Source organism: Condylura cristata, unplaced genomic scaffold, assembly GCF_000260355.1.
Source record: "Condylura cristata isolate star-nosed mole 26May11 unplaced genomic scaffold, ConCri1.0 scaffold00008, whole genome shotgun sequence".
NCBI classification, from domain to species: Eukaryota; Metazoa; Chordata; class Mammalia; order Eulipotyphla; family Talpidae; genus Condylura; species Condylura cristata.
Window position 1 is genome coordinate 62137182 of NW_004567109.1, and position 12567 is coordinate 62149748.

The 12567-nt window shown below is 39.3% G+C and overlaps 1 protein-coding gene across 1 annotated transcript in view; it reads left to right on the forward strand.

The window, feature by feature from the left end:
* The window catches only part of FAF2 (Fas associated factor family member 2), a 53065-nt gene that overhangs the window by 30910 nt on the left and 9588 nt on the right, over positions 1 to 12567 (forward strand). Inside the window, exons 3-7 of the mRNA XM_004679249.2 lie at positions 5007 to 5141; positions 6757 to 6833; positions 9254 to 9392; positions 11013 to 11098; positions 11199 to 11290. Of these exons, the coding sequence (XP_004679306.1) occupies positions 5007 to 5141; positions 6757 to 6833; positions 9254 to 9392; positions 11013 to 11098; positions 11199 to 11290 (529 nt within the window). The remainder of the gene's footprint in view (positions 1 to 5006; positions 5142 to 6756; positions 6834 to 9253; positions 9393 to 11012; positions 11099 to 11198; positions 11291 to 12567) is intronic.

Genomic DNA, 12567 nt, shown 5'->3' on the forward strand with positions numbered 1-12567 from the left:
AAACTTAGAGAAAAATATAGAAGGAATAACCCTACACTTGCCATATTGTTCCTAAAAGCCAAACATTTTGCAGTACTTGTTTAAAACTTCTTTTAAATAAACATGGATAAAAATGAAACTTTATAAGTTGTTTACAGGTTGTCCCTACCCACTTCCCTCCCAAACCACATTTGCTGTTTTTGTTTCCTTTTTTCTAGATGTAACCTCTAGTAAGCACTCGGTGTTTATCACGGGATGTGGTTTTTCTGAGATAAAGGTTTAAAGTTTGTATTGAATCAGACGTATTAAATGTGTACTTTAAAACTTTTGTTTCCTTTTTCTTTCCTAACTATTTAATGAAATCACATAAAACAAAAACTAACGTTCTTTTTAATTATTTTTTCTAAAGATTTATTTATTTATGCATGTAAGAGCTGGGGTGTAGGGCAGAGTTGGAGGCAGTGGTGAGAGGATTCACCAGAGACAGAGTGGAGCAAAACAGGCAGATCTATTGAAATACACTGCTGTGGGAGCAGCTGGTGAGACAGAAGTCTGCTGTGCCATGTGCATCAGCTGGAGATCAAACTCATGCTGCAGTGGCTGCTGATAGCTTCATAACACTGAGACAACCCCTTGCACCACCAGGGAGGCCCCAAAATGAAAGTTCTTAATCATCATACTTGAGATAACCACATTCACTGCTCTAGTATATTTCCTTTCAAATGTATATAATTAGTATGCTTATAATATGTATATACTTTTCCAGTGTTAATAACAACTGTCAAAAAGAATACTTTTTGTACATGCTGAGGAAACAGTATACAGTACCTCTAAAATACATTAATGAATTATATGTCCATTTTGACTTAGAAAGGTTAGGGAAAAATTGCTGACTTCTGTGTAGTTTTGAAGCCAAGCAATTCCAGGGGTAAGGGGGAGAGACCCTGGTAGGAGTCTCTTCTCCATACATGCATGATTATAACTGCAGTACATTACTCAAACAGACATGTGGCGAGAAGCAATTGCAGGGTGATAAACAGGGAGTTAAAAATGGAGAACTGAGAGAGTAGTTTATCCTACCCCAGATAGTGTCTATGGTTCAGAGTCCAACCAGGAGCCAAATGTAGGAAAATGGCAACAGGACCCTCAGCAGAGGAAGCAGTAGCCAACATGTAAAGATGGCAGCATGCCTGCTGCAGGGAAACCTGGAGCTAGTTGCACACATGGTGGGACGAAGTCAGGCAGCCTACTGAAGAGGAGGCCAGAGGATCGCATGGTCTGGTATCATTGACCACCAGGGAGCTGAGAGCAAATGAACAAGACCTGGCTCGGTGTGTTACGGCTTTTAAATTACCTTGGCTGTTGCACTCCACCCCCTTCTCAGAAGCCCCTCAGAACGTCAGAGACACAGTTCAGACCTCAGTGCAACTTGTTCTCTCGTCCTGAAGGGAGAAAGGGAAGGCAAACCCCAGGACCATAGGGCTGCAGGGATGGGTGCCACTCTAATAACTTGACTATTTTTTTGACACACAAAGACACACTGCCATTAGAACGTCCTTGTCAGGATTTGTTTTGTTACTATTAGGTGATACTTTCTTTAAATTCTGGCTAGATTAATATTGTACCCCTGCCTATTTCATTTATTGGCTTACAGTTATTTGGCATCAAGTTAATAAAAGCCTATTATAAAAATACTGGTGTACATTTGCATGCCCACACAGGTAAATATTTCAAAAAGCTTAAAGAAGAAAATGGTCACCCTTATAATCCCACTACTTCTTAGATAGCTAGTGTTAAATTTTAGTGTACATCCTTATAAACTTTTTAATGTTCAATTTACATGGCTATATAGACTTATATATAATTTTCTTGTTACAGAGATGAGAATATTTCATTTATATTTCAGTTTTATCTCTTTTAGTTAGTAAAACATTTAAGGTATAATATGAAAAAAAATCCTGCTTGATTGATTTCTTTACCATCATTTCTCAATCTTCCATATTCCCAAGGTTAAAATATTAACAAATTCTTTCTTGAGTCTGCCCCCCCCCGTACTTGTGCCTGACTAAAAACATGTGAGTATATTTCCCAATAAAAACAGAAGGTTTCAAACTTTTTACTCTCATTCTTCAGAATTACTGACAAACTTTTTTCTTAGGTTTTTTAAATTTATTACTATATTATAAAATAAAATGAAAAAATTAGTAAAACTCAACACAAGTTAATATACATTATTTTAGTGTTTTTATTGAGGCTTATAGCATTGTATATCATTCAGAATCCATGTTCACATTTCTCCATGTCAATGTAAATATTTATAAATCTTTTAAATGTCTGTCTTAATGGAAAACAGTTGGATTTTCATATAAATTTCTGCCTTTAATCTATAGTGATCTATAGTTTTAAAGTATGTGAAGAAAATTTGGTTTTACCCAGATACATAGTTGGAAATGGGTGAAGTATTCCAATAGCCTTTTTAGATAACTGAATTTTCAATATTGTGGTAGCTTCTTAAAGTTGCAGTATAGAATTTGAAAGTGTATCAAGTTCATCCTCTTATATTGAAATCTGTTGTTCTATTTGTACTTGAATGTATCATATACTAATTTGATAATGTCATGTATTGGTTACTGGATTAATACATACTTCAAATGTTGATGCAGCTTACTACATATTGCAGTTCATTTATAGCATCCTTTGCTGAAAGGCTATTCTTTCTCTCATCAGATTGATCTGTACTATTCAAAACACAGGGACTACCTGGAGTTAGCCACACTGCAGTTTAAAGCCAACTATCAAGATTAGCAAGTGGGTGTGCAATTCCTCCACAAGGGGCCTCCCTGGTGGCAAGACTTTTAACATCTCAGAACTATGAAGCTATCAGCAATTCCCCACCAGGGAGCACCCACATAGCACAGCAGACCTCTCCTGACGCACCCACTTCCCTCAGCAGTGTATTTCAGTCAGTCCACCTGTTCTGCTCCCCACTCTGTCTCTGGTGAATCCTCTTACACACACCCGCCCCACCACCTCTTGCCTACACCCCAGTTCTTGTGTGCATAAATAAATAAAAAGTAAACCTTTTAAAAAAAAAAAAGATTTATTTATTCATACAAGAACTGGGATACAGGCCAGAGGGAGGTGGTAAGAGAATTCACCAGAGTCAGAGTGGGTAGCAGAATAGGTGGATTGACTAAAATACACTGCTGAAGGGAGTCATGGGTGAGACAGGAGAGGTCTGCTGCACCATATGGGTCACCTCCCTGGCCAGAGTTCAAACTTGCTGTAGAGAACTTCACAGTGCTGCACTTTAACCCCTTATGCCAACAGGGAGTGTCCAAAACAACAGTTCCTCCAAAAGACCACCCTCACCTCTGACAACAGGTACAAATTCAGGAGTTTCCAAAATCCTAGATGAACTCACTGAAGCTGTTATTCTCATAGTTAAGTTTATATAAGAAAAGAATATAGATTAAAACAGCTAAAGAAAGAGAATCTCAGTTTTGAGTTCCATACTCATCAAATCTGTTACTCTCCTGGCATGTGTGTATGACCAAATGCATGAAGTGACCAAGGAAGCTGACCTGAGTTTGTGTCCACAGTTTTCGTTGGGCTCTCATTGCATAGACATGACTGATTTGATAGGTTGTCTACATGGTTGAACTCGGTCTCCAGCCAGATAGACTGGTAATGAGTTACCCAAGTGCCCAGTCTTAAATTATCCAGTTGGTTTTTCTGGGATAGCCATCCCCATCCTGAGGTTAGCAATGAAGACAGATTAACTCTCACAGGTGAAGGCAGAGACCAGACCTCTCTTTGAGGTCAGTATTTTTGCTACAGTAGGACATAGATCGGCTTTCTGGGGCAAAGTTAAGAAATTTTTTTAAAATATTTATTTATGTATACAAAACTGGGGTACAAGCCAGAGGTACAGGAACAATGAGAGGATTCATCAGAGACAGAGTTGGGCAGAACAGTTCTGCAGAACAGGCAGAACTGACGGAGAACACTGCTGAGGGAAGCAGCTGGTGGGTCAGAAGAGGTCTGCTGTGCCATGTGGGTCACATTTGGGCAGGGATTGAACTCATGCTGAAGTGGCTTAAGCTTCTTAGTGCTGTGCTTTAACCCTTCGTGCCCAAGAAATGTTTGTTTTTATTGAGTCCCATCTGTCATGAGTTGTATTAGGATCTTCATATATGATCTTCTCATTAAATTTTCACATTGACCCTGAGAAATACTATTCCTGCATTTTGCACATGAGTGCACCAGGTTCACAAGCCTGGTAACTTTTTTTTTTGAGTGGTGGAGTTAGGTTCAGATCTGTTTCTCTTCGATTAGCCAAGCTCTCCCTCCAATTAAACACATCCCTCCATACTCACACCATAGCTCTAGTGGCAGTTTACATTGTATCTGTGCAGATGGCTTTTCTTTTTTTTTTTTCTTTAATATTTTATTTATTTATGCATACAGAACTGGGTTACTGGCCAGAGGTACAAGGGCCATGAGAGGATTCACCAAAGAAAGAGGCAGATTAACAAAGTACACTGCTGAGTGACAAAGTACACTCCTGTCTAGCCCACTAGACAGGAGAGGTCTGCTGTGCCATGTGGATCACCTCTGGGGCTGGGGATCGAACTCGTATGAAGTAGCCACAGCCAGCTTCGCAGTACTGCACTCCAACCTGCTGTACCACCTGCTGGTGGCTTTTTTTAAACGTGTGCAGTGAAACTATCCCACTCACCCAAAATCGCACACAACATGAAAGCAGTGTGCTAATTGTATAAATGTAGCTGCCAGACTAGTTCTCTGGACTCTTCCACTGTGAATTCTAGAGCTGTCACCACACTGCCTCCCATCACAGCAGGCTTAAGGTCCATGAAATTACACTTCTCCAGTGGCATTTTGTTGTGTATCATCCTGTTTTGAAACACCAAATAGTGATTGCCTTTTCTAGGTTAATTTGATTTTTGCTAAAACTCTTGCTGCCTTTATTTATTTATTTATTTATTTATTTTTTGGCTTCTCAGGCTGCTGTACAGGACAGACTGAATGAGCAAGAGGGTGTACCAAGTGTTTTCAACCCACCTCCATCACGACCCCTGCAGGTTAATACAGCAGATCACAGGATCTACAGCTATGTTGTCTCAAGACCACAACCAAGGGCAAGTTATTTCATGACTAGAATTCCACTCCTCCCCTTACCCCCTTTTTTAAAGTCCATTCTTTTGCTTGCATTGATCTTGGGAACAAAAGAAATACATGAACCTGTTAGCTAGACCTGGCTTCTTGATAGAGTCATGGGTTTATAATGTTTCCTTTTCTCCCTTGTTTTTTTGGGGGGAAGGGTTCTTTACTAGTTATTTTGAAAGTGTTTTGTTTTGAGTACATAGTTTTGTTTACATGTCTAAAGCTTTTCCTATGTGTTTATTAGAGCTTACACTTTTAGTTAGAATGTTATAGAGTTCTTAGTTGCTTTATTTTATTTAATTTCAAGCTACTTTGAGGAAGTACTTAGAACCTTTTGCCATATATTTAAAATTAGACTTGAAAGAGATGGTAGCAAGAAGATGTTTGTTAAATTCAACAGATAATTAGAGAAGTCAGATGTGTGCACAGATGGTGACTTCCTGAGAACTTTATTTAGAGTTTCTCTTTCTCATTCTGGCAATTACACCCACTTCATATTTGCATTTAGAATTCCAAGGTTGCGCTCCCTTAGCCTTGTAGCAATTAGAATTTGCTCCATCATTGTATCTTATTGTTGAGTACTTGACAGATTTTGAAAAACAGAACTCCCAAATCGTTCTGTAGTATTTTGAAGTAGAAGAGCAGATTCTTAGGATAATTAAATGATTGAAGGAGTAGTTCTGTATATGCCAAAAGTCTCTCATGTTTATTTTTGGTTTAAGTTTGGAGCTTGGGACTCCAGTGTCAGCCATGCGGCTCCAGAGTTCCATGTCCATGGACCCAGAGAACATCTCAGGTTAAAGCAATATGATGTGTAATAAATGTATAACACATATGTGTGTGTCTATATAGAGAAAGATACTGTCCTTTCTTTGTTGAGTACTTGACAGCTTTTGAAAAACAGAGTTCCCAAGTCATTCTGTAGAAGAGACCTTCTCTGGATCCATGGACACAGGGTGCTGGAGCTCCATGGCTGACAATGGAGTTCAAACACCAAAGTCAAACGAAAAACAGTACAGGTCTATATATATCGAGAGAGAGACACACCCACATATACGCATCCTATGTGCTAGTTAGTAACAGTGGCAGTAATCAACATTGTCAAAATAATAATAAGCATTGCTACTAAGATTAGTGGCTATATGGATTTACAATTGTGGTTGATATGATTGTCATTTATGTACCACTGTATAATAATAGTAATAGTGGTTGTCATTTTTTTTCTATATACAAAAATTTCATGTATTTATCTATAAAATATACTTCTGTATATTTTAATATGTAAGTCAAAAGGAGAGACTGAATATTTATGATTTGGTAAGGAAAATTTGCAGCGGAATTAATACAGGTAGTTGCAGAAAAGTGTTAAAACAGAGTTAATACAAAATTATATGGTAAAAGAAAAATCCGATAGTGTTAGATGAAATAGAGATGAAAAGACGTTGGTCTTTAAGAAGAATGAAGTGGCCAGGAAGAGAGAACTCTGCTGCAGAGGAAGAAAGGATAAAAAAGGGTGAAAATTTGAACTCGCCATTTAAAAGGTATTGGGGATGGGGAAAATGGTGTCTAACTTTGTTTTTGGAATTTCAGGGGCTACTTGGATGGGGTTACTACTTGATAATGCTTCCATTCCGGTTTACCTATTACACAATACTTGATATATTTAGGTACGTACCTTTGTAATTTGTATGCTAGTGGCAGTGGGATACACTTAGGAACTAAAACATAGACAAATAGATTTATGCTTTGATAACTTTGGTTTGCCGATTTGTTGTCAGATTGAATACTTTTTCTGAAGTCTTAATATAGTATGAAATATTTTAAATTGTTCACACATAATAGGAAATTTTTTTCAAGTAGTCTTACCTGTTGTTTTTAAGAATCAAGTTTACCTACATCTATTGTTATCTTCCCTCCTCCCACCGTGTTTATCACCTCTACATTCCCTCAGTAATCTTCACAACCTTTTCCTTTCTAACCACCATTATATCCTAGCTTCACACTCTTTGTAACTTTTACCCTAAACCATCAGACTGCATCTTACCACTCATAATCCCACCGAATCCTCTTGCACTGAGGTTATTCACTTTTCTCTAGATTCCTCCCCACCCGTTTCACCCTCTAGATACTTCTTACATTTCACTCTTGTCCCACAACCTAACGGTTGCTGACAACTGGAACCCTCCCATTTATATGTCCCCTTGCTTCACATCTTCATCTTTGTTCTTCATGGACCATTCAGAGAGCTCAGCTCTTGAAGCTGCAGAGAGCCAGGACTAGAAAATGTTAAGGATGCCTTTGTTAACAAACATATCAAACATGACGGTTCTGGTCTTGAGCTGAGTAGTAGATGAATCCACGCATAGGCTTTATGGACACCAAAGCCAACAGGTAGAGCAAGAATATATGGCCTGAGCCTATAAACATCCTCCAAATAGAGACTGTTTGGTTAGGCAGCAGAGGCCGGGTAAGTACCTGCAGAGGTACAAGGCTCAAACAGTGCCTCAGTGGTACCTTGACCACTTGGTGTTTTATGGGATTTCCTGTTTTAATGGCTTTCTTTAGCAGAGTTCTTAACTGGTCACCAGTTAACTGAGAAGTACTCTTTCCATCCTGATTTTGTTAGAGAATGAGCATGTAAAAACCTTTAAAATCGTAACAAAGGCTGAGTTGCTTTTTTTTTTTTTTTTTAAAGTTGAGCATTCTACATTGTGTAAGCCATGGTCCTATGTTGTAATGAGAAACAAAGAAGCCAAAGCTTATATTCATTCGTCAAAATTTGAATGAGTAGAATAAAAGAATAAGGCCTAATTTCAAAGGAAGTTAATAAAACATCAATCTTCCAAAGGAGTTCTAACCATTCCCCCACATACACAACTTCATAGAGTTGTTTTTAATTTGCTGTGGAATGTTTGTGTCAATGAATTTGAATACTAATTAGAAATTCCAAGTGAAATTATACATGGGGAGTTAGGAATTTGTTTAGGTGGTGAGGAATTGGCTCAAGATTTGGTAAGAAAAGTATTAGGATTTTCTGTACTGAATACTCCTCAAGTATCTGAATTTTGTTTGCTTTCTTTAGGGAAAAATATGCATGGCATGTGTTACTAATTTTAATGCAACTATATCGTCCAAGCAGCTATTCAATGTTATATAGCACATTGACTTACAAAGCCACTGTCCACTGCCTTCTGTGGGGACCCAAAGGATAAATAAGTGGGGCTGTACAGATCTGATCAGATGAGCTCTGTAGAAACAAGTGTAGTACCACCCTTCGCCTTACAATAGCTACCAGGTCTCAAAGTCTGCCAGTGTACTCTAGAACTCTTTTATGACTTCCTCCATGGATGCTGTGTCAACTGTAAATCATCAAGCAGAATTTACTTGCCTCTTTGAAGAGCAAGTAAATCATGAGTGGAAGTTTGGGTTTGATGTTCCTGTCCATAGTTTAAGATTATGAACTAAAATTTCAAAATCCCATGAGAACAGAAAGGAGAAGGGAGCGAGTAGGACATCCAGAAAGAGACAGAGCTCTGTTCCAGAGTAGTGCTGTCTGCTGAACTTTCTGTGCTGGTGGGAACATTCTGTATCTGCAGTGCCCACTGTGGAAGCCTTGAAAACTTAAAGTGGCTAGAGTGACTGGAGGACTGGCATTTTTTGTTTTTGTTTTTTGTTTTTTTTTTAATTTAGAGAGCCACAGGTGTGTAGAGGCCACCTTAGTAGATAGTGCCATTCTTAGAGATGCGGGCACAGTCTAACCTATGATCTTTTTGCATACTGTGTCTTCCTTTTCCATTTCTTCCAGCCCTAGATTTTCCTGTAAAAAGCACTTTGGATTTTTTAGGCCAGTGTTGAAATTGATAATCCTGGTAGTTTGCGTTCTTCTTGAACAGGCAATGGAACAACACTTGCTGCTCTGCGGCTTTCGAGCCAGACTGTACTCTCAGGTTTGATGGTCCACTCACAGACCACTCACCTCCCTTCACTGCCACACCTCTGGCTCTGTTGCAGAAATCTTTACAAACTGGCCCACTCCATATGCATTACAGTAAGCCGATTCATGTGATATTTATTCCTTCCTCCCCAGGTTTGCTCTTCGTTTTATACGGCCTGACCCTCGCAGCCGGGTCACTGACCCCGTTGGGGACATTGTTTCATTTATGCACTCTTTTGAAGAGAAATATGGGAGGGCACACCCTGTCTTCTACCAGGGAACGTACAGCCAGGTCAGTGCCACAAATCATATAGATGCCAATTTATTAATATGATTCTACCCTCAAAGGAAAGCATAGCCCAGCACTGATCATGTCATTCTTTTACTCAGAAACCTTAAGTAGCTCTTCACTGCTTACTGAAAAATAGACCAAACCTTTTAGCTGGGCCCTCTTTGATCTAATCCCAACCTCCATATGAGGTCTTTCCTGCTAAACTTGTTCCCTCATACCCTAGGTTTCAGCTAAACCATTCCCTGGACATACTCTGTACTTTCCCATCTCTGTGCCTTTGCTTTTGCTGTTCCTCCACCTGAAATGCCTTCCTCACATTTTTGCTAATTGGAATCTTGCCCATCCTTCAACCAGCTCATATCACTCCCTTCTTATACCCTTCCTGATTGTTGTGCCCTACCCTGGCCTACCTTGCAATCTAAAATAGTATCTTTTCTTTTGTGCTTCCATAATTTTTTTTTTTTTTTTTTAAGACTAAACAGCAGTTTCACAGTATTCCTTACAGTGTTGTTTGTGTATGTGACTTGCCTCCTATGCCAGATGATAAACCCCTTGAAGGCAAAACCTGAATCTTCTTTGATCCCTCACAGAATGAACAGGACCATGCACTATAGACTCAAGGCAGTGCATCTAATTCAACTGAAGCCACACAGACCTTTGTTACCTCTCAGGGGGAAAAATTAAAGAGTTCTGTTGTAGTTAGACATATTTCTAGTTTGCCAGAGAAAATGTAGAAATAGCATTGTGGACCTAGGTCAAAAGATGGTTCTACTCTGTAGCCTCCAAGGTATCTGAATCTGTTTGAAGAGAGAAAAGTGCTTAATTCTTGCTTTCTGCTTTGGTTCTTCTACATCTGCCTTTTTCACTTTTTCTGTCTACTCACTGGCTGTTCCCACTCCCACTTAATAAGCATTAAATACCTACTATGTGCCAGGCACTGTGCTCAATGCTAGAAATAGAGGTGTAAGTAAGATAGGCAGCTCTCATGTCCCACTTTGTTGTGATCCTGAGGGATAGATCACATTGGTCATTCTGGAAATCTGAATTGAATTATAATGTGCTCAGGATTATTCACATGCATATACAGCAGTCTTAGAAATTAGCCTTGTCTTTAAAGATCTTTTAAACCCCATGTTCTTTAGAATGCCTTTGGGTTCCACAATCCTCATCCTTGCTTGGTATGTGGCCTGAGGTTAGGCTTATCTTCACAGTATTTTTTAATCTATAAGAATATTGTAGCTATAAAGTGGCAAAAGTCTCACCTACCTCTTCACATGATCAGTTTCCTGTTTTTATCTTCCTTAAGATAGTGGGAACAGCTGACTTCTGTGATTTGTCAGGAATCTTTGTCAGCCTGTCTACTCTGTTGTGCTAATTTAAACCCTTAACAACACTAAAATCTTTTCATTAAATCTTATTAGCTTGGACTTTTCTATAGGGACAAAAAAGCCAGGGTTGTGAAGGTAGGAGCCCAGGAATTTTCTGGTTTCTTTGCTCACCATTTTTCCTTATTTCTCCTTTTTGTTCCTAAATATATAGCTGTATCCATTAGGACTTTAATATAATTAAAAGCTCAAGACATAGTCAGTATAATAATTAGTGATCTTCTGTTTCTCACAGGCACTTAATGACGCCAAGCGGGAGCTCCGCTTTCTTTTGGTTTATCTTCATGGAGATGATCACCAGGACTCTGATGAGTTCTGTCGGTAAGTTAGCCAGTCTTTTCTTACCTTTTTGAGACTCAGTCTGCTCATAGTTTATAGTGTAAGCAAGGTCGTCTCATGCCCTTTTCATCCTTCTCCATAGCAACACTCTCTGTGCACCTGAAGTTATCTCACTGATAAACACTAGGATGCTCTTCTGGGCATGTTCTACAAACAAACCTGAGGGATACAGAGGTAAGTTGTTCTTTTACCTCACTGAGATTGTTAGGATATCTTTGGAATAATCTGGGGAGACATTTATTGTATGATATCTCTATGGTAGACACAATGCTAGTTGCTATTTATATGTGATCTCATCCTCTCAGGAGCCCTGAGAGGTGGATATTAAATTACCTCTGCTTTATATTTTAAGAAGCAAGCTCAGAGAGCTTAAACCTCTGTCTGAAGATCACATAGCAAGTTTTAGAGGACGCTCTATCAGGCTATCATACATCTGTTACCTTTAGTTGTGTTGTGTTTTTTGTTTTTGTTTTTAAAGATTTATTTATTTATGCTTACAGAACTGGGGTACAGGCAGGCCAGAGGTGTGGTGGGTGAGAAGATTCACCTGAGACAGAGTGAGGAACAGAACAGGCTGACTGACAAAGTACACTGCTGAGGGTAGCAGTGGGTGGGCCAGAAGAGGTCAGCTCCCTGGCCAGGGATCAAACTCATGCCTAAAGTGGTTTTGGAGAGCTTCATAATGCAGTGCTTTAACCCGTTGGGCCACCAGGGAGAGTTTCTGTTACCTTTAGTCTTAATGGACAAAGTTTACTGAAGAGTTTAACTCACCAGCATTTTTAAAAAAGCTTTCTTGCATAACAGGTTAGTTGTCTTAAGTACCTTTGATGATAGTAACTCTCAATTGGAAAAAAGTGTCTGTAGAAATCATATAAGATATAAAAAATGGGGCCCTCCCTGGTGGTACAGTGGGTTAAAGCACAGCACTGCAAGCAAGCCACAACCTATGCAGTAGAGTTCGATCCCCAGCCCCGGAGGAGAGCCACATGGCACAGCAGATGTCTCCTGACCCTCCTGCTACTCCCCTCAGCACTGTACTTCATTGATCAGCCTGTTTTGCTCCCCACTCTGTCTCTGGTGAATCCTCTTACTGCCCCTGCACCTCTGGCCTACACCCAGTTCTATATGTATAGATAAATAAATCTTTTTTAAGAAAAGATATAAAAAATTGGAGAGAAGTGTTTTTAGAAATTACATAAGGTATAAAGGTATTCAGTGAAGAAAAATATAGTTACTTTGCAGCTTGCTTCTGCTCAGCAACTTCTGAGCATACACTACTAAATTTTGAGAACCAAAGATTCTTTTTTATTTATGCACATAAGAGATGAGGTACAGGCCAGAGGTGTAGGGGGTGAGAAGGAAGATTCACCAGAGACAGAGTGGGAAGCAGAACAGGCAGATCGACGAAGTACACTGCTGAGGGGAGCAGCAGGTGAGACAGGAGAGGTCTG